Source organism: Microtus ochrogaster, unplaced genomic scaffold, assembly GCF_000317375.1.
Source record: "Microtus ochrogaster isolate Prairie Vole_2 unplaced genomic scaffold, MicOch1.0 UNK5, whole genome shotgun sequence".
Classification (NCBI taxonomy): Eukaryota; Metazoa; Chordata; class Mammalia; order Rodentia; family Cricetidae; genus Microtus; species Microtus ochrogaster.
Genome location: NW_004949103.1, coordinates 3,352,682 through 3,375,185, shown reverse-complemented (window position 1 = coordinate 3,375,185; position 22,504 = coordinate 3,352,682). Strand labels below are relative to the sequence as shown.

The 22,504-nt window shown below is 47.8% G+C and overlaps 1 protein-coding gene across 1 annotated transcript in view; it reads left to right on the top strand.

The window, feature by feature from the left end:
• The window catches only part of Stk32b (serine/threonine kinase 32B), a 237,976-nt gene extending 220,808 nt beyond the window's left edge, over nucleotides 1-17,168 (top strand). The window contains exons 8-12 of the mRNA XM_013353283.2: nucleotides 1,312-1,428; nucleotides 4,307-4,432; nucleotides 6,779-6,910; nucleotides 9,009-9,073; nucleotides 15,259-17,168. Of these exons, the coding sequence (XP_013208737.2) occupies nucleotides 1,312-1,428; nucleotides 4,307-4,432; nucleotides 6,779-6,910; nucleotides 9,009-9,073; nucleotides 15,259-15,397 (579 nt within the window). The 3' untranslated portion in view covers nucleotides 15,398-17,168. The remainder of the gene's footprint in view (nucleotides 1-1,311; nucleotides 1,429-4,306; nucleotides 4,433-6,778; nucleotides 6,911-9,008; nucleotides 9,074-15,258) is intronic.
• Nucleotides 17,169-22,504: the final 5,336 nt, after the last annotated feature.

The following is a 22,504-nucleotide window of genomic DNA, read 5'->3' as shown; positions in this document are numbered from 1 at the left end:
TTAGGAATACCATAGCCACAGCGCCTCAGGCTGACTTGAAATGTACGTGCTGCCTACGCCTGAGAGTTAAAGTTCTCTGGACCAGTGACGGGTCACGGCGCAGTCAGGAAAGCACTACCCAAGCGTGAGAACCTGAGTTTGAACCCCGAGAATCTCTGGAAAAGAAACTCAGGTGCAGTGGCAAGCACCTATAACGCCACAGCTGGGGACGCAGAAACTAGAGGCTCATGGGAACTCTCTGGCGAGCTAGCCTAACCCATCTGGGGTGCTCCAGTTGAGTAAGGGAATTGGTCTCAAAAACCAGGTAGAGGGAGACGGAAGAAGACACTTGTCTCCATGTCTGGCTTACACACAGGCACACACACATGTATGCATATATACATGCATGCGTATAAACGTGCATACAGAGTTCCCATGTTGAGCCCTGGAGTTGGTGGAGTCGGGTCTGTTCCTCCCAGGTATGGTAAGGATTTCGGATAGCACAGAGAAGTTTCCTGGAGGTCTGATAGAAATGCATAACTTGGGGGAGCTGGTGAGTGGCCAAGACAGTAGAACCCCAAATGTAAGGACATAAGAAGCCCTGCCCTTTGACCTCTGGCTAATTCCTCACCTGGGTTTCTAGAGAAAGCAGAGTCTCTGGGAAAGCCCCACCTCTGAGCCTTAGTTTCCTGGCATTTAAAGTGAAGATGGAAATGGGAGTGTCTTTTCCCCTGGCATCCTCTGTCAGTGTGTGTGTGGGGGGGCAATCAGTGGTGGTGGAATAGCCCAATGAAAGGATAGAAATGGAGGAAGGATCCTGAATAATCCACACACCCAGTTTCCAGTCCCCAGTCCATGTCCAGCTGGTAGCTTCCTGTTCTGGTTGTCTCATCTCCTATAGGGACAACAGCACCCCGATCTCACAAGCTTACACTCCCAGCATTCCTGCCCACCCACCACATATCCAGCCGACTAGTGATCATGTCTGCCCACTCACAGACAGGGAGAGGTGATGGCTGACCTTCCAGAAGATGGAGGCTGTGACGAGAGGTGTCCCTGAGGGTGCTCAATAGCAGGCATCAGGACCCCAGCCTGTGACCATAGCAACAGAGTGAGTCCTGCCTCTTCTATGCACAGACAAGATGCCCCAGCCTCCTATGGCCAAGACAGCACCTCGATGCCCTCTGTTTGAACTGCCATGCTGTAAGAGAGAACAGCCCACGGCATCTTGAAGGGAATAGGAGTCATTTCCCATCCCCACCCAGTCTTCAAACAAGAGGGTGCTGCCTTCTCTAAGACACTCTTTGATTCTGGGACTGCCCTTTGTTGCAGAGACCGTATGAAATCCACTCGGCCACACCCATTGATGAGATCCTCAACATGTTCAAGGTGGAGCGTGTCCACTACTCCTCCATGTGGTGCGAGGGGATGGTGACCCTGCTGAAGAAGGTAAGAGGTCGGGGAGCTGTAGAAGGGGCAGCTAGTACACTAGCACCCAGTAATAAAGGTTACCATGGTGTCATACGCAGATCACAAAGCCCGGCACAGTGCAGAGAATCACAGCGTGACCCGGATTCTTTCCAGTTCACTGCAAGTTCCTCATAAACAGAAATATCCACTGCACGTGGCTGCTGGCCTGTTGGGCCTTAGGAGCTCCTGTGGTGGGAACTGTTGCTAGGAGAATGGATGTGACTTCCCCAAGTGCAGTCTGTGCTTCCAAAGCATCAGCTTCTCTTGCCACCTGCAACCTGCCAGAAAGGCACAACCCAGGCCTTCTGAGTGAGACAGAGAGGCTTGGGCAGCTATCAATCTTGGTTCGCTTCCGGTGACTCCAAGGCCTCCTCAGTTCAGCAGTCAGGAGATCCAGGTGTTCCCTTCTGAGGTTCCCCTCCAGTCCCCAAGTGCAAAGAAAGAAGTATTGCATATGATAGGCACAGCAATCCTCACTAGAATGACGTGGATAGCAGCAGCCTTGGGGGAGGTCTGTGTGTCCTGGTCCACACACTGCTCCCTTTTCATCCCCTCAAGTTGATAATGACAGTGGACCAGAGACAAGAAAGCCATTTGATAAAACAAACTGATTTACTCTACACCACAAAGATGTCACATGGCAGAGAAGGGGTTAGTACCAAAGACATCTGTGTTAGTCATTTTTGTCATTACTGTGACAAATGCCTGGCAAGAGCCACTTAAGGAAGGAAGGCTTATTTTGGCTCATAGTTCATGGGCACAGCCCATCATGGTGGGGAAATCATGGCAGCAGTAGTGTGGGCTAGCTGGTCACACTGTATTCACAGTCAGAGAGTAGAGATAAATGATACTGGTACTCAACTCCCCCTTTTTATTCAGTCCAGGGCCTTGGTGGTTGAGGTGCTGCCACCCACATTCAGGGTGGGTCTTCCTATCTCAATTAACCCAGTCTAGGACTTCCCTCACAGACATGTCCCTTGGCTTTTATTCTGGGTGATTCTAGATCCTACCCAGCTGACAATATTGACCAGCACACTGTCCTAACTTTAGATCTCATCTCTCAGTCCCAACACAGTTATAACATCATGGTGAATTGTTATTTAGTTAAATTAATTTAAATGGGTGCCCACGGTTGGTTGCTCTTTACCCTGACTCATCACTGGGGTCATGTAGAAGATTTCCATACTGCCAACGCCTGGACCCTCAGCAAATCCAGAGAGCCGGAAGCTTGGGCCCTGGCGCACACAGGGGCATCAGCTTGCTCTTGGGACAGTTATTCTCAACGCTTCACTCCCAGATGCCATCCAAGAAGAGCCTGTTTCAGTCTGTACCCACTGCTTCAGGGAAGCCCCTAAACACAGGGCACATTGATAGGCATGCATGGTCCTGGGCAGACGTCTCTCATGTGCTGTGGTCATGATCACTCAGTGGGTATAGTTGGATGTTTCTGCAATGAAGGTTGACAGCAGGGAGAGAAGTGCCAGTGGGAAAAGGACCCTTTCTTGTGGGCACCGAGTGGCACACTTCTCTTTAGCACACGCTAGGTCCTTACCAACCCTGTCAGGCCTCACCCTGGCACTGTGCCGGAAGTGAGGGAGCTGCCACCACTCCTGCTCCAAGGTGAGGAGAAGGGCCATTCTCAGGAGGTCACCAGGCCACTGGCCATTCCCTGTAGGTAGCAGTCCCAGAGGTAAGCCTTGCCCAGTCCAGTTTAGACCAGTAGTCTTTGCATCTCATAAGCTAGAGTGTTCTGAAGACAGTGTGGGAACTGAGATGGCTCATTTAGCAAAGTGCTTGCTTTACAAGCATAGAACCCTAGTTTGGATGCCCAGCACTCACCTAAAAGTCTGCGTGAAGCAGTATGCTGCACTTAGAAAGTAGAGACAGGAGGATCCTTGAGTCTTTCTGGCCAGTCTGGTCAAGCTCCAGATTCAGTCAGAGACCCTGTCACAAATAATAATAATAATAATAATAATAAAATAATAATAATAATAATGATATATGATGATGATGATGATGATGATGATGATATGGAGAACAATTGAAGAACATGGCAATTTCTGGCCTCCACATACACATGCACACACATGTGTGCCTACAAAAACACACAGAGACAATGCAAAGCCATGCCCTGTGCTGTTTTTGTTTCTTTTGGTTTATTTGTTTTGTGTGTTTTGTCTGCATGTATGTATGTGCACCAAATATATGCCTGATGCCTGTGGAGGTGATAAGAGGGTATCAGAGTCCCTTCAACTGCTGTTATGACAGTTGTAAGCTCCCAAGTGGGTGCTGGGAACCAAATACAGGCTCTTCCGCAAGAGCATTTAAACACTGAGCCATCTCTCCAGCCCCTTTGTAACAGTTTTTACATTTTATCTCTATTAGCAGAAACTGGCCTTAAAGAAAAGTTAAATGTGAACAACTCAGTTGGGTCACAGAGGTCATCTCGTAACTGATGAAGAGAAATTCTGTCTCATTCCAATGAAACCAAGGCAGAAGTCCTCAGATGGGCTGCCTGTTCTTTCTGACCAAAGCTTTTGTGAACATCAGGGAGGGGACTAAGCCCCAAAGAGGAACATGGAGGTGAAAATTTAGCCACTCCCCAAGAATCACTCGCCAGGTGACCTTAGAGAAAAGAGCTTACCTTAAAGTCTCTCCTAGCTTTACGAGTACATTTGGCTAACGTAAAGTAGTGTAATGTAATGTAAGTCCTCCGGAGCTAACCCAGACCACGCAGGCCACTACCCAGTGTGGCTTGAAGGACACCCTAAGTTTTGGTGAAACTCCATCTTCCAAGTCCACGCTCCCGCAGGTGGGATATATCATTCACAGGAGTGTCTTTGCCCTCTGACCACAGCTGCTGACCAAGGACCCCGAGAGCCGCCTGTCCAGCCTCAGTGACATCCAGAATATGGCCTACATGGCTGACATGAACTGGGATGCAGTGTTCGAGAAGGCTCTGATGCCCGGCTTTGTGCCCAATGTGAGTCACAACCTGCCTTCAGCAGGTCCCCACCTTGGTACTAAGCATGACTCCTGCCTCTGGCTGGTGAACTCCATGAAGGTCACAGAAGTAAGGCACCAGCAGGTTTATGGTTCGCTGAGATCCAAGATATTTGGGCCAGATTTCCACAGTGTGCTTCTCGCAGTGAACCCATAGGCTACTGAGCCCTCTGGCCTCTCCTGCCCGTCTAAACAGGTGTTAAGGGCTGTTAGCGCATATGCTGGCTGGTCACAGGGTGACTGCCATCTTCCTGAGCCCATCCTGACTGGCAGCTTCTCAGGAATCCCATGCTAATGCTTTAGAAGGCCATAGAGAGACTTGGTGCGCCTGGGTCATGTGACTGTGGATGTGTGGGTGATGAGAGCCAACATGGATGAGCGTGCTCTCCATGCTGGCATCCTTCTTAGAACTTCCCTTGCTTTAACTCCTCAGAGTTTAACAGCAGCCTCGGGGTGGGTCTTCTGAGGATTGCGGGTGAGGTAAAGTAATTTTCCCAAGATGACCCAGGACAAGGCCAGCAGAGCCGGATAAATGAATGGATAACAGGGCCTCCCTGGAGAGACTCGAGCCCAAATTCAAGCTTTTCCGTGGGAGAAGGCACATGCTGAGGTCAAGTGTCTGCAGCAGGGAAGGGATTCTTAGCCAAGTTCAAGAAGTCAATGGTGATGGGAAGAGCCCGGGCCCGTGAGACTCACTGTAGAGTCCGACAAACAGAACAGAGGCCATTGTGTGTACGGGTTCCACTGAGAGGCACAGCCCCAAGTGTCTGCTCCCATTTTCACATGAGATAATGGGAGCCTCATTACCCTCACCTTACAGCTAAAGAAGCAAGGCTCATGAAGGTTTAGTGACTTGTGGTGCAAGAGCCAGGATTTGTCTTAGTTCTGTCTACAAAACCCTGGCTTCCTCCCATGCTCTGGGTGTACCATCACTGACCGGGTTTGAGATAGCACAGCAACCTGGTCAAGCTGGTATATTCAGAAAACTCTAGCTTGTGACTTAGGCTTGAAGCTAGCATTCCTGTGGTGGTACCCACATCATGACACAGCTGAGAAAATACCTGTTCTTGAAGGGGCAGCCCCTGGAAGCTTCTCTGTTCCAGTGAATCCCACCCAACAGCCTTTGAGGCTATGCATCTCACACAAGGGTGAACACAGGGCAAAGGTCATGTGTCATCCAGGGTCACCCAACTGAGGGTGAGCACTCAGAGGCCAGGCTGCCTGTCCTTGAGGCTGCACCTGGCCTGGGTCCTCTTAACAAGGTCACAGCAAGCCGTGTCCTCACAGGCCTGGGGACACTGAAAACAGAAAGGACTGAATTACTTTTCTAGAAACCCTGAGATAATTCTTTGGAAGTCAGGCTTTCTCGTCATCCTGAGTCCCCAGAAGTGAGGGTGCCTGGCCAGGACCAAAGAACGGCAGCGCTGGGATTCCGTGCCATAGTCACAGGGTTGCATGACTGAGGGGTGGGTCCACAGATGCCAGCCCTCAAGGACAGTCTTGAACCCCTGATGGGAGAGGGTCTGGCCTGTGTGTGGACAGCTCCAGATGTGGAAAGGAACTGGGAGCCAGAACGGGGACCTGGATAGATGTTGGTCAGAAATGGTGCTTAGGCAAAGGTAGGTAGATCACTGTGAGTTTATGATCAGCCAGTGCTGCTTAATGAGACTCTGTCTCAGCCAAGGAGACCTAAAAAGTTCATTAATTAGAATTTAAATTAAATTATGAAAACCATAATAAGGAAAATAATGAGTATGTCTATAACTAAAAGAATTAACAAAAATAAGTTTAAATTACATGTAAACAGTCATCACAGGATTAAGACCAGTGGTTCTCAACCTGTGGGTCCCAACCCCTTTGGGATTCAAGCAACTCTTTCAGAGGGGTCGCCTAAGGCCATCAGAAAACACAGATATTTACATTATGATTCATAAAAATATCAAAATTACAGTTATGAAGTAGCAACAAAAATAATTTTATGGCTGGGGGTCACCACACCATGAGGAACTGTATTAAAGGGTCACAGTGTTAGGAAGGTTGAGACCCACTGATTCAGACACAGGGAATTAACAGGATGTAATCACACACACACACAAACACACACACACACACACATACACACACATACACTGGGACTGTGTCTTGAAAGGATGCTGTGTGTGCTGGGCCTGTACTGATACATCATCAGAGAGAAGCATAAGGCATCCCAGAGTACCAACTAATGTCATTGCCGAATGTGAAGATGCCTGGCTGTGTGCAAAAGATGCTCAGCCAGTGACGGATGAAATAACCACAAACCATGCTTTTTCTTTCCACTTCCCTTCAGAAAGGGAGACTGAACTGTGACCCCACGTTTGAACTTGAAGAAATGATTCTAGAATCCAAGCCGCTTCACAAAAAAAAGAAGAGGTTGGCCAAGCATAGGTCCAGAGACAGCACAAAGGACAGCTGTCCCCTGGTGAGGTCCCAGGGAGGGGTTCTGTGGGGGAAGAAGGGAGGTGTGGAGGAAGATTTCTTCCTACTCAAAGGTACATTTCAGTCCACCCTTTCCTCCTTCTATGTCCTTGCGGGAGTAGTGCCAGGGGCCCCACAAGATACCAGCTCTGGAGATCCTCACGCTCCTTGTATAAAATGGTGTCGTACTGGGTAAAAACCCAGGCATGTCCTCCTTATGCTTCAAACTGCCTTAGGATCACTTCCATTGCTCGACACCGTGCAAATGCTGTGCACACCGGTGTTGGGCATCGCTGCTCGACACGGAACTCACCAGCGCAGGCCTAGCTGCAAAGTGCATGAGTGAGATGTGAGGGACAATGACACTCAGCTGGGGCTCTGTGACACAAGTCGGGCTAAGGAGGCTGACTCGCGAGCCCTTCATTCTTGTGGGATTTTGCACACTGCTCAATGCACTTCAGCTCTTAAGTTTTGCTTTAGGGAAGCCTCTGGAGATTTTGTTTCCCCACATTTTCAGACTGCCGTTGGTTGGCTCTGGGGGTCAGAGAGAGCTCACTGTCCCTTTTATTTTATTTTAAAGTAAATGAAATGCCTCCAGCATGTGAATGGTCTCTTACAGTGAAAAATCTCTGCAAAGATGACTGTAGAGGGAGTACCCATACTCTTAGCATCCACACTGGGAACCCCATGAAAAATTCAGGGTACCTCTGTCCATGCGCACATTTTAGGAAGGGTCTATCCTGCAAGGGGACACCCACCACCCCCACTCAGGCTGCACTGTGACAGTTCATCATGGTGGGGAAGGCATGGCAGGAGGAGCTTGAGGCAGCTGGTCACAGTGTACCCACAGTCGGGAAGTGGAGAGGCACACGGGTGCTAGGGGGTGTTGCTGGTGCTCAGCTCACTCCCTCCTTTTTATTCATTTTTGGGTTCCAGCTCATGAGATGGCATGACCCACATTTAGAGTGGTTCCTCCCGCCCCAGTTAATCCGCTTGTGTGCCCAGAGGTTTGTCTCGCAGGTTATTCTGTGTCCCGTCACATTGTTCTGCCCACCGCTGTCTTTCCCTGCCACATACCTGGCACCTCCACCCTTGACAGCAACAGAAATCAGAACGCTGGCGATATGGGACTCTTTCTTGACTTTTTCTTTTCTCAACTAATGAAATCAGCAGTTTCATCGTCCACACCATCATTTAAAACTACCCTCCCTCCCCTGGGTCAACCACACTCCGCTTACTCCCCTCTTTCTCTGTGGGTGTTTTATGCATACAGTCTGACCTTTTCGATGAACTCCTTCAGCACTTTTCTCTTGTGCCACTAACCGTCACACCATCTGCTGTCTGGCTCCCTTAGGATTCCCTGGCTGGCAACTCCATCCTTCTGTCTTCTCCTCCATCTTAACATGGCCTCTCTCTGGGTCTCTGACTCTGGGTGCTCCCCATGCAAGGACACCAGTCATTGGTTTCAGCCCCCAAGTGTTATCTTGGCTCACCTTAACTTGAAGAGCTGATCTCAGATGAGGTCATATTCAGATACCAGGGCTGAGGGGCTGGACATACCCTTGTGGGGAGAGGCACAACTCAGTCTACAACAGCTTCTTCCCCTATAAAATACAGGTTTTTAATTTTTTTGCAGTTACCTTAATATAAAGGTGAGCATAATCTCGGATACAAAATGCTTATTTTAGTCCTATAATTCTAAAATAAATAAAACCATCTCGTCAGCCCCTGGAAGTGTCAGGGGCCCATGGTCCTCAGTTAGTCTGATCCTGGAAGGACGGCTTGTCATGAGATTCTTGCACTGAACATCTCTTCCTCTGCGGCCTGAAGTGGGTTTGAGTAGCACCCAACTATGAGGGATCCCACACTCGGAAGCACCAGGCATGTTTCATTCTAGAGTAGCTTCTATGATTTTTACCCCTTGAAACCAAGAAACACATTTGTCTGTCGACACAGTTGCTGGCCCTGGCCCCTGAGCTTGTTTCTAAGTCCCGAGTGGCCACAATTCCCATTTAAATAAACTAGTTGCTCTTAGTGTCCCTCTGCTACATCCTCCCGGCCAGTGAGCTGCCATTTAGCCCCCTCTCTGTGCTTTTTCACAGAATGGACACCTGCAGCAGTGTTTGGAGACAGTGCGGAAAGAATTTATCATATTCAATCGAGAGAAGTAAGTTTGCCTTGCTACACCCAGGCAGAGCCCAAGCCCCAGGACCAAGGCCCTCAGCAGAAATGCAGTCATCCCTGGGATCTGTCATCTCTAGACTAAGCCCATCCCCAAGAACTAAGGGTCCCAGAAGAAGGTGGTCCAGTCCCACGGACAGTGAGTGACAGCCACCCTGGTGCTGGAAGGGAGGGCACAGTGGAACAGTGCCCAGGCCCTGGAGGGAAGGATGCTTCTGGATTTGGAGTTAAGAGCTCAGTTCTAATCCTCCAAAGAAGTGAGCTCTACTGGGATGTAGAGGGATGTGGAGCCCTCAGAGGACCTTGATGAAAGGTCCTTAGCCTCTCTGAGTTTCCGCATCAGCATAGTAAAGTAAGATGATCTTTAGGATATAGTTTGTGGCACAGAGTCCTGCAGACAAAGATGCTCAGCAGGGCTATGATAACTGTCATTGCTGTTGTTTGGGGGCTTAAGGGATGAGGCATATGGGAATCCCACCACCTAGGCAGGTAAGGCATGGGAGGATGTGGGTCTGGGAGTGGCTCTGCAGGGTCTGTCCACCTGCGGGCATTCACATTCCCCATCACCAGCCAATGAAACGCTAAGAAAAGAAGCCTGCTCAAATGGCGTCTGGGACTCAGCAGTTGTGGATGGTATACCACCCATCGAGGGTAGTGGTGCTCACAGGACATAAGCAGGACAGGGCCAGGCTTCCTGGATCCCTAGCAACACCAACCACAGTGGCAGCCACTCCAAAACAAGACTGTGCTGGGGATAATAAACTCAGGGGTCCTGAAACTTCAGAAGGAAATTTCATGTAGAGACAGAGGCGACTCAGAAGGCTCGCAGCAGTTTTCTGGGAACTTGGCACCATGTCAATTACACTCTGGTTTCCATCACAGGAAATCAAAGTATGATGTTCAAGAGAGCACCTGACCCCAGCATGCTCACCTCAACCAGTAAAGGATAAGGAAAGCACAGCCATCAGAAAGGATGTGAACGCTGTTCTTGGCCAGGTGCCGTGGCTGGTTCTTTATAGTCATTTCCACCTGCTTCAGCATTAATGCTCAGCATAGCCCAGTGTGTGTGTGTATGTGTGTGTGTGTGTGTGTGTGTATGTGTCTGTCTGTGTGCGTTTGTGTATGAGAGTGTGTGCCTGTGTGTCTATGTGTGTCTCTGTGTGTGTGTGAGAGAGAGTGTGTGTGCGTCTGTCTGTCTGTGTGTGTGCATGTGTGAGAGAGTGTGTGTGTGTGTGTCTATGTGTGTCTGTGTGTGACAGAGAGATAGAGAGTGTGTGTGTGCACCTGTGTGTGAGAGAGTGTGCATGTGCGTGTGCATGTGTGTGTCTATGTGTGAAGCATTTTGGAGTTGAGATCCCACCTAGCTTTACACAGCTTTGGGGGTGACTCAGCCCCATATTCCTCTTCATGATACAACCCCACACTGACTCTTATTAATATTTTTGCCAATTTAGAGACACTAATGTGCTTTCCAATGGAAAGAAACCAAAGGTGTGTGTAATAAAGATCCCAACTGTCATGATGAGTTCTAGCACCATCTGGTAGACGGTCTCCTAACATGCCTGCTGTGATTATCCTGATAGTATTAAATTACATGGGACTATCCCCCACTATGGGTGGCACCATTCCTTGGCTGGGCTCCTAAATTACATAAATGAATAAGGGGAGCTGAGAGGCAGCTTTCATCTATCCCTCTCCTTCTTGACTGTGGATCGACACAACCGACTCCCCGAAACTCTGGCCACTGACTAAGCCCAATGCACCCTTGATCTATTCCATTGCTTTTGTCATAGTGTTTTATCACAGCAACAGGAAGAGAAGCTGAGACATTGGTGAGAAAGTGTGTCAGCTATGGAATACTAGCAGGGTTCTCTGAAGCAAGCACACAGAACACTGGCAACTCCCCCGTGAGAACTTGATGTTTTCCATTGATTGACTAGCTGTTATTTTATACCTAGGCTTCTTAGAAAGAAGCCACAGATTGGCACCTGACAGCCCTCTGTGGTGAATTACCACGAAACCCCTCTGGATAAGGGTAGTCTCACATCCACAGGGAAGTGGAGATAGAGATATTGCAGTAGCCCAGGAGACACTGAGGGATGCCCACCATCAGCAATAGCTGGAGGAGGCAGGGAGTAACTCCCAGAGAGAGCTGGACTTAAAACCTCATGAACACAATGGGAACTGAAGATGAATACAGATATTCTGCCTTCCCTCTGGGCTGTTTTGAGCAAGAAGGGGGTTGGAGAAGAGGACTGATTAGTTCTTGAGCCTGGCTGGATGATGACAAGAGAAATGTTTCCTGTCAGAAGAAATAGCTCTCCAACAGACTCGAGCTTGGCTGCCTCGCTGAACCCAGAGAGAATTCTGCCAGGAACAGTGCCCAGAAAGCACAGCTGGGAAGGTCAAAAATAGAGTCTTGTGTATGAATCTTGGGCTCCCCTCCAACACCTTGTGGCCTCAACCAGCTCTCACATCCTTTCTGCCCCTTTCCTTTTCACTAGAAGGAATGGAGGAGAGGCTAGGAAGGTTATGGGTGGCTCACCTTTAGTTCAACACCAAGGAGCTGCACCCAAAGACTTCAATGGCTCCCACATTCAGTCTTATTGATATGGGGACCCAGGGTTTGGTGAGACTGGCTGGGGCTCTCCAGAGGAGGCAAGAGCATTCTTGAAGAGTTTTGAGTTGCCCCAAACAAGTCTTTGCTTTCTGCCCTTCAATTCCTGCCCTCCATCTCCAACCAGATAACCATGACTCGATCTAGCACAGGCCTTTCTGTAAGCTCCTAATCACTTCAACTCTGCTTTGATGTGATGTGTGTCAGTCTGTTCATTTGTATTATCTGTAGAGAAACAGGACAGGCTGTGTCTCTATCTGAAAATCTTGGGTCTAAGGGTTTGGCATTTGGGGTCCTTCTGACTTTGGTGTGCCATGACTTAGTGCCAGAATTTAGAGTATTTGTACCCATCGCTTGGGATTCTCTAACACGGGTAGTTAAGTTTTCTGAGAAATCCTGTGTTTACTGTCATAGAAATAGACAGGCAGACCATCTACACAGGTAGCATTCAGCTCTTCCCATTGTACAGTCTATAAGTCTGCACAGCCCCTTCTTGTTTCCTCATCAATTACGCATGTCTGGGTTGTGGGTGAGGCCTGCAAGTGAGTGAGCTCTAAGCACACTCCAGTGGTCTTAGCTCTATGCACTGTTCATAGATTCCGGAAGGCAGTTCTCACAGTGAGGGCGCCCTGGTCACTCTCTGTCCTGCTCTCTGACACCTTCAACTGAGAGTCTGGCAAGTGGGTAAGATGAAGAGAAAAATACAGTATGGGCAGGTAGATGGATGGAGGGCTGCCTGTGGGAGCAGGAATTGATGATGGATAGGGGATACATGGACGGATGATGGAAGACAGGTGGTTGATGTATGCATAATGTATGTATGTATGCCTGGATGGATTTTAGGGTGAGTGGACATCGCTGTAAATGGAGAAGATAATGAATGGATGAGTGGAGAGACAGACTAGATGGGTCAATATGACATGTTGTTATGGGTGGATGGAAGGTGAGTGAATGGGTGGAGGATGTGTCGAAGCATGAATGGAGAATAGGTAGGAATATAGGTGACAGACAGAATAGATGAACAAATGAATGGTACAGAACATCAACATGACCATAGATAAGGAATACAGATAATCAGATTAAAAACTGAATGGGTAAGGAATGTATCTGTTTTTTTTTATTTTTTTTATTGAGCTATACATTTTTCTCCACTTCCCTCCCTTCTGTTTCTCTTCCCTTCTACCCTCTCCTGTGATCTCCATGCTCCCAATCTACTCAGGAGATCTTGTATTTTTCTCCTTCCTATGTAGATCCATGTATGTCTCTCTCTCTGTTGTCTAGGTTCTCTGGGATTGTGAATTGTAGGTTGGTTTTTATTTGCTTTATGTCTAAAAGCCACTTATGAGTGGATACAGATTATATTTGTCTTTCTGAGTCTGGGTTACCTCACTCAATTTGGTTTTTCCTAGATCCATCCATCTGACTGCAAATTTCATGATGTCATTATTTTTTTCCTCTGTATAGTACTCCACTGAGTAAATGTACCACATATTCTTTATCCATTCTTCAGATGAGGGGCATCTAGGTTGTTTCCAGATTCTGGTTATTACAAATCATGATGCTATGAACATAGTTGAGCATATGTTCTTGTAATATGATTGTCTTTGGGGTATATACCCAACAGTGGTATTTCTGGGTCTCAAGGTAGATTGTTTCCCAATTTTCTGAGAAATCACCATCCTATTTCTAAAGTGGCTGTAGAAGTTTGCACTCCCAACAACAATGGAGGAGTGTTCCCCTAACCCCACATCCTCTCCAGCATAAGCTGTCATCAATGTTTTTGATCTTGGCCATTCTGACAGGTGTAATATGAAATCTCAGAGTTGTTTTGATTTGCACTTCTCTGATGACTAAGGATGTTGAACATTTTCCTAAGCGTCTTTCAGCCCTTTGAGATTCATTTGCTGAGCGTTCTCTAGGTCTGTTTTTTATAGGATTATTTGTTCTTCCGATGTCAAGTTTTCTGAGTTCTTTGTATATTTTAGAGATCAGTCCTCTGTCCAATATGGAGTTGGTGAAGATCTTTTCCCAATCTGTAGGCTGCCATTTTTGTCTTGTTGACCGTGTTCTTTGCTTGAGAGAAGTTTCTCCGTTTCAGGGGGTCCCATTTATTAATTGTTGCTCTCAGTGTCTGTGCTACTGGGGTTATATTTAGGAAGTGATCTCCTGTGCCAATGCGTTCAAATGTACTTCTACTTTCTCTTCTTTGAGGTTCAGTGTGCTTGGTTTTATATTGAGGACTTTGATTCATTTGGACTTGAGTTTTGAGCATGGTGATAGATGTGGATCTATTTTCATTCTTCTACATGTTGATATCCAATTATGCCAGCACCATTTGTTGAATATACTTTCTTTATTCCATTTTATATTTTTAGCTTCTTTGTCAAAAATCAGGTGTTTGTAGGTATGTAGATTGATATCCGGGTTTTTGATTTGAGGGAATTATCTGTTGATGGATGGATGGATGGATGGATGGATGGATGGATGGATGGGATGGATGCAGTTGCAGATGGAAAGATAGAAGCAGTGGTAGGGAAAGCACAGACTTCAGAGCATCCCAGAAGAACAGCCCACGTGTTTCTCAGCCCCTCTTTGGGTTTTAAAAGATGAGCTCTTGCTATATATCCCTGACTTGCCTGAAGAACTATAGATTAGCCTCGAACTTACGGTGATCCCCCTGACTTTATCTTCTAAGGACTGGAATTACTGATATGTACCATCCCAGACTATTAGAAATTACTATTTCCAGATCCACACTAGTGACTTCCCTTGCACTTATATGATTCTGTTGCCTCCTGCACACCATAAACCCCATTTTTGCTAAGGAAACTGAGTCTCCAAGATGCTAAGCAGCTTCACCAAAGCAACTCAGGGGGTTAAAGCCCAGGTTTCAGTTGGGTTCTCTGCTGCCCCCTTGAATGCCTCTGTTCCTCCTCTGGCTTGAACTATGCACAGGCAAGTGGCAGCTGTGGTATAGTAAGTGAACCTGAACTTGAAGTCAAAAAAGGAAAGGACGCAGACATCTTCCAACTTGTAGCAGGTGACCAGCTGTTAACAAACACAGTGTTCAGGCTCCTGCCCCCTCAGCACGGCTTTTCTAGGAGTGTCTTGTCAGTCTGGGTGTTTGCTGTCCATATGTTTTTCTGTGGGATTTTTTGGCCACTACCTATCTCCTCTTTAGTATAAGCTCTGTGAGGACAGAGAAGACGGTTTCTTTGCTGGCCCGCATAGCTCCTGCCCCAGGCATGGCTACTACTCCATCCACGGGTATAAACAGAATGAATGTTGCATGGGTTCCACCAACCAACTCTACTGGCTGTGAACATCTGTGATGGCTCATAAATACCACAGGGATTAGTAAGGGTGGGGTTATTATCTCCATTTTATAGACAGAGAAACTGAGACTCTGTGTAATTGGTCACTCACCAGGTACACCCAAGTGGAACACTGGGGACTCCCACAGAGCCGTGCATTCCTGGGAGGGGAGGACAGAATCCAGCTGTCCATCAGGAGTCTGGCCATCACTAACCAGGCCTGTGTTGTGCTTGTTGCAGGCTCAGGAGACAGCAAGGCCACGATGACCAACTCTCAGACCTGGAAGGCCGAGTAGGCAGCCAGGTTTCCAGCAAGCTGCAGGATGGTCGAAACAACAATATCCTGACCCATACTTGCACCCGGGGCTGCAGCAGTTAGACTCTTCTGGCCAGATGGCACCCTATCTGCCCTGACACCCCGAATCCCTCCTCTATGCCCTGTTGGCCCCCATCTCACCCCTTAAACATCAGATGCAGAGAGAGCTCTGTACTCAGATCTGGGGAGCCTGGGCTCTGGTCCCTGCTTCCAACTGATTCGCTGTGTGACCTTGGTCAAGTCACACCTTCTCTGTGCCTCAGTTTTCTGCATCTCTGGAAGGGGTTAAACAGTGTTCTGTCCTGTCTCCAATCATGATGTTGTAAGAATCCGATTGGACTGCAGATATCCAAACTCTCGGGCATTGATAAAAGTGTTTATACATGTAAACTTATCTCAACATTTGAAGTGTCTGTCCTCCTACCCCCCAAAACAATTTTAACCATGAGAACTTTGCAATTTGGCCCATTCTAGCTTGTTAGATGGTACTCTCATCAATATAAATAGCTGGCATGTTTGCCCCTCCTATGGGACTCCAGGTCTCAAAACAGCCAGGAAGAGTAATCCACCGACTTCCTGGTCTTCTGGAATGGTGCAGCATACAGACCAAGCCCAGGGGTTCCATGCTGCAGGCGTGCCTCTCCCTGACTTGTGGAAGCCTCCCCCAACCTTGGGATTTCAGCAATCACCAGCTCTTGCCATACCACATAGTTCCCATGCTGGACGGCACTCAGGTGCATCTCTGGTCATTTCTCCCTGCCACAGAGTGTTGTGGGATCCCAGAGATGACTCATCCTGCCTCAGAACCGCAGCCCCCAGGGTCCTTCCAGGTTTTCCTTCCCAGGGATAAACAACAGGCCAGCTGTTCTGTAATTCAAAGGCTGCTAGACTGGGGAGATGGAGCCTCCGTGAAGTCTCTGCTTAGTCCGTTGTACATGGAAGCAGGATCACTCGAGAAGCAAAGTATTTTATTACCTGGCCAGGGATCTGTTCACGCTGGAGCTGAGGATGCTGAGGCAAAAAAAGCTGGGGCTTTGCAGCCAATTGGCAGCAGCTGCCAAGACTGGAAGACCTCTGCAAGTCACGTGATTGCTCAAGGGGCTGTTTCCTCGCTTACAGACAAGAAGGAGAAGGTTGGCCTTTCAGAGTTGTTACAGGCCTTGATAAAGATCCCATGTGTCACACAGGGATGACTGACAGCCAACAGCCACCTGTCATCACTCTCATCTTCCTCCTCATCTTCCCATCATCAGCATCATCTTCTCCTTCATCCTCCTCGTTATCTTCTTCATCATCATCAACCTCCGCCTCCTCCACTGGAGGTGCTTTTGACAACGAGGCAGGTCTGTTTTCTGTGGACCAAGGATCCTCCAAGTTTACATTTGGTTTTCTTTTCCTACCTGGAGCCTCTGAGGTCTGGACATCCTTGGTGAGAAGAACCATTTTCGCTTTCACATCCATTTCTGTTTTCTATGTATCCACTGTGAGTTGTGTCTGTCAGTGTCATCTCTTAGATTTTGTGAGAGAACTTTTAATGTATGGTAAGGTTTTATGCTTTTCTTCAAATGACAATATTGTACCCCAACCCCCTTAACGGAGTCTCCTTGCATCTCTCTCCTGCCCACTCCATGTCTCCAGGCCCCGTCTGCCCTTTCTGCCCTCCACGGTGTCCCAGCTGCTTTTCTCTACACTGTGACCTGGAAGTTTTACAATTTCTTGTTGGGATGAGCTCACGAATGAGAGGCAGGGGTGGAATTCGCAGGGTGGGGAACCCTGATTTCTTGGCTCTGTGTAAGTCCACGTACCTTGTTTGGAATAAATAATCACTCAGACATTCCTGTATGACTGCTCTTAATTCCAGGGTGGGTGGGATGGACCTTTTTATTGATAAGGGGCTCAGATTTCATCAGAAGCAGAGATGGAGTGAAGGGTGAGTTAATCAGCTTTCTACCACTGCAGCAAAACACCTGAGATAACTAACTTAGAAAAAGAAAAGGTTTTTCTGGCTTCTTTCTTTAAGGTCTGTGGCAGCATACAGCAGGAGCATATGGTAAACTGACTTACATCAGGACCCAGGGACCAGAAAGAGTAATGAGTAGTAAGGGTTCCACTGTGTCCCACAAAAGCATGCCTAGTGATCTAAAGTCCTCCCTCAGGACCTCATCTCTTAAATGTATCACTCCCTCCAAACACCAATATTCTAGGGCCAAGCCTGTAAAACCCAGGCTATCCAGATTCAAACTACAGTAGGTGGGGTTCTATGCAATGACACACAAACCCAGATAAAACTGGCTTTTAGAGGGTCTCCCCACTTGACTCTAATTTATATTATTACTGTGTGTTTCTAAAGAGTCTATCCTGGAGGGTAGAAGTCCAGACTATGGTGCACATAGACACACATTCTTTCTAATGTCTTTGAATTGCCGTCTGGACCTCAAGCACATAAGGGCACAGAGCCAGTGTCTGCAATGTTTATGGGATTCGTGACTTCCATCCTCTCCACTAGAATAACTTTCTGCTTTCACCTGTGTGGGCCATCACAACCATTTCTCAGAGGTCAGTGCCACCTCTGCCAAGTCTCTTGGCACCCACGGCAACACTAATCCTGCCAGGCATAGCTCTTCTCTGTGAACTTCCATGAAAATTCTCATAGCTTTCACAGAACATGCCTGGCAAGGGGAAAGCAACAGCTTTTTAATGAATGGGAAACCCACCACAAACTGCCTGCGTAGCACTTGCTTTGGGCAAGACCACCCCACCCACCCTCTACCCCCTGTACTTCCTAGGGCTTTCTCTCCTTCATGTCATCAGGGACTGGCCCTTTACAGAGAAACCTCTTCAAGAGGCCAAGTCCCAAATGAGTTTCCACCTCTCTCTCTCTTCCAACCTCCATTCCCAGAGTGCATGACTTTGGCAGAAAAGCAATCCGATTAAGCACATTATCCCTCCTTTTGTGTGAGACCTGCCTGGGGAGACACAAAGAAACATCTACTCACCACAGACAGGGTGCAGACAATAGACTGAAAAATGATTCCACCCAAGTCCAGTTTGGTGAGCCAGTGAGTGTATTAGGGTTACTTATGGGACACAAAAACCCAGCAGAGCGTGAGTGATGACTCATGAATTGTGTAGTCGGAGAGCACTGTGTACAGCTGCAGTCTGCTCAACGGATGGGAGACTCTCCTCTGTTTAGCAATCTCAACTGCTTAACCTTGGGGAAGGAAGGGGCTCCTGAATCTTGTAAGCTTTAGGAACTTTCTAGCACTGCGTGGTGTTTATTTCCTAACACCTGGCGCCTGAGGACTCCTCACTCACCCAGTTGGATGGATGTGGGAACCATCATTTTAGACAGTGAGGCTACACTATTTGGGCATTGTGGGCTTCTCAGGGATGGTCCTTAAACCTGAAAGTCCGAGGTTCACACGTCTTGGAGGCCTGAGACTGTGTGCTGCTAACAAGCACCCAGAACTTGTAAATCGTAATGGGGAGGCACCACATCGCGGTAGCAAGGACCTGGAGCCTCTGCTCTCCATCTAGCAGGCCACCCTGCTGGTGTCTGTGTGATCTAAGGCTGTTTTCTCCCTACAGTGTCAACCCCAAGTCCTTTCGGCAGAGACTTTTGTCCCAGAAAAATGAAACGTTACCCAGTTGACCCAGAAAACGTTGTGGCACTCAATCTAGAAAACACCCTGGGGCCATCGAATTATAAATTCAAATGGCATCTCCCTACGAAAGGAAAGAATTCTCCCCACTGGAAAAGTCCCTCACATGACAGGAGGTGGGTCAGTCATGAGGGTAGAACCTTCGAGAATAAGATTTAAAAGGCCAGAGGAGGCTTGTCCCTTCTACTGTGTGAGGGCATGAGGAGAGGGCTGCACATGAAGCAGGAAGTGGTTCTTCACACACTGAATCAGCCTTCATCTTGGACTCCTCCGTTCCCAGAGCCATGGCAAACAATCTTCTCTTCTTCATAAGCCACTTAGTCTGGGCTGTTATGTTACAGCAGCCCTTAGTAATTAAGGGTAGAGTTGGGGAGGTCTCTAGCCGAATTTGATGAGGATCAAGAAAAAACAAAGTTTCATCTTACTACTCAGCTTTCCCATCTGTCTCCAAGCCAGCCACAGAAGATTCTCAAGGAAGCTTGAAAAACAGTAGCAAAATGGGCACCCAACTATCTGTATCAGTAGTAAGCATCTGGAAACCTGCACTGAGGGTCAAGCAGAAGTGGGAAACACAGAAGCCAAGTCCTAGCAAGGTCTCCATCCTTCCCAGAACTTAAATTTGGCACCAGCAAACTCTGGGTATGAGCCTAGAAGCCCAGCGGCTGGGAACAGAGACTCCACTGATGTCCCAAGTCCTGACCCATTAGAAGAGAAAGCCCTGTCTCACTATGGAGGCATGGGTGAGTATGAGGGGCAGACAGACCTAGCATTCTCTTTTGTTAATGACTAACTTTCATTAAAACACACACACACACCTGACGTGGCAGCTCACATTTTCAATTCCAACACTCAGGAGGTAGAGGCAGGTGGATCTCTGTGAGTTCCAGGGTAGCCAGGGCTATATAGTTAGACCTTGCCAGAATGAAGGAGGAAGGGAGTGGAGGAGGGAGAGAAGAATGGGAGGATGAACCATGGGACATTTCAACTGAGGAACATTCTACAAAATGCCTGAACTTTACTCACCCAAAGTACTAAGGTCATGGGAGAAAGGACAATGGGCACTGGTTATGATTTGCCTGAGATGTGGGAGAAGTGACTGCTAAGGAATGAGACAGCTGGTGGCATCACAGAACAAAGAACAGTCACCAGATGAACACGTTCCTAGTTCAGTCAACAGTAATTCGCTAATGTGAGTTTCTTCATTTGACCCGTATGCCATGGTTATATAAGAAGCTCACCCTGGGGGAAGGTGAGTGAATGGCATTAGGGAATTTTAATGCAACCTCTGAGGCCTTTGATAAATCTAAAACCATCTCAAAAGCCTCTGAAAATCTGTCCACAGAAGACGGGACCTCTACCCACTCACCTTTATTCAGTCTACCCTTGACCCTTGACCCTCGTCCCTTGTCCCTGGTTTCATTTTGTACAAAACCAAAATTGGAGTTCTACTCTCTAAAGCAAACAAAGAGGTGTGGGAGTTGAGACAAAGTTTCTAATGGTAAGCACTATCAGAGCTTCCACAGAGAGAAGTGTTACTCTGTCTGTCTGCCCCAACCTGACAATCTGTCCCAGCCTGAAAGATGCCATTTCATGAAACAAAACTCTCAGCCAGCCTTTCATTTGGGGTGGGGAGGAAGCCCAAAGACCAAACACACTCAGACAATAAGTCACAGAGGCCCGGAGCTCCTCAGCTTAACCCAGTAAAGCTGAAGTTCGTGTGTGGGCCAACTGAGGGGAAGTGATAGCCCCAAGCAGGGATGCCGGGCAGAGCACCCCAAAGACACAGATCAATTGGGAGATGAGTGGGGAACTCTAGAAGACTCGGTTCATTTACTGTGACATGTTGGGGAAGATATTGCAGCTATAAAGGCGCAGAACATGCCACCCTAAAACAGGAAAGAATAGAAAGGGCTTCTGGAAAATAAAAAATATATTGTCCAAATTTTTAAACAAATCCCGTAAAAGCCTGAAGGGATAAGGAAAAGAAACCACAAAGACCCACCAGAAAAGGGACCGAGCAAAGTCTGACTAGGAAATGGAGGCCCAGAAGAGCCCCGTGTTTACTACTAGCCGTGAGGTGTGCTGAGTGCTTGCGGTACAGTGCTCCTGGCCACAGCCTAGTGATGGGGGGTAGTCAGGGCCCCCATTCATAAAGGAAGACCCTGAGGCACAAAGATGAGGAATGCTTGTGAAGGACCTACAGCTTCTGGGGCAAAGAGTAAAGCCCCTAGATCCCTTCTCATGCCAGAGCCACAGCTGCTCCTCCCTGGGTAGCCCGAAGCTGCTCACTCGGTTCAATGGATGGGCATATTTACAGAAACAATGCCACCAAAACTTCCCCTGGCTTAAAACCTTTAGAACCAAGCCATATACCAAGTGCAGAAGTTCTCCTTCTGCTTCATAAGCAAATGAGAGTGCAGCTGATAATGATTAAAGAAAAAGGGAAGCTGGACTGGCAGAGGGATGCCAGGAGCCACCTCAAGGGAAGAAGCAAAGCTCATTCCCACCTCTTGCTGTGGCCATTTGTCTTATGGGGACAATTGCAACAACACAGTGAAGTTCTTGGGGGTGAGATCTAAATGAGGAGGCACCAGAGTAAAGGTAATAGGGGACCCCTTTAAAGAGTTGGTACGTGGCAAGTTCAAGATTAGGTTCAAGGGCCTTGGAAGGTACCTGAGAAGCTTGAAACTTAAATTGTTTTCTATTTATAGTCAGTCTTTCCTCTGGTCAATACACAGTTGACATAAAGTCGAGAGGACTAAGGAACAATGGAAGAGGGGAGGGGATGACCCATAGGACAAGTGGGCGGCACCTGTTGTGCTTCAACATGAAGACAGTAGTCAATAATATCCAAAATTATGCACATATATGTAACTGTAAAAGCACACCTAGAGGGTGTGTCATGGCGCCAAAGGAACTTTCCCCTTTGTTTTATTTCATCCCATTCAGGACCACTTCAAGGGTTCAGCTTCATTGTCAGTCTGACTGGCTTTAAAATCACCTAGGAGATGCCCCTGGGCATGTCTGGGAAGCAGTTTCCAGATTGGCTTAACTGAAGATGAACAACCCGTGCTGCATGTGGGCAGCACTAACCTTTAAACTAGTGTCATGCACTTACTTAATAAAAATGGAAAAATAAGGCTGGTGGTGGTGGCACACGCCTTTAATCCCAGCACTCAGGAGGCAGAAGCGGGTAGATCTCTGTGAGTTTGAGGCCAGCCTGGTCCATAGAGCAAGTTCCAGAACAGCCAGGGCTACACAGGGAAACCCTGCCTCAAAAAACAAACAACAAAAAAGAACAAACAAGAAAGCAAACTGAGTGCCACCATTCATCTCTATGTTTTCTGACTGTGGACGCAATGTGACCAGTCTCCATATGCCTCAGTGACCACGCCTAAGCTGTCATGATAGACTGGACCCTAAAACTGTGAGTCAAGGCAAATCCTTCTTCCTTTAAGGCATTTCCCGCAGGTATTTGGTCACACCTAGTACTGCTTAGCTTTGACCA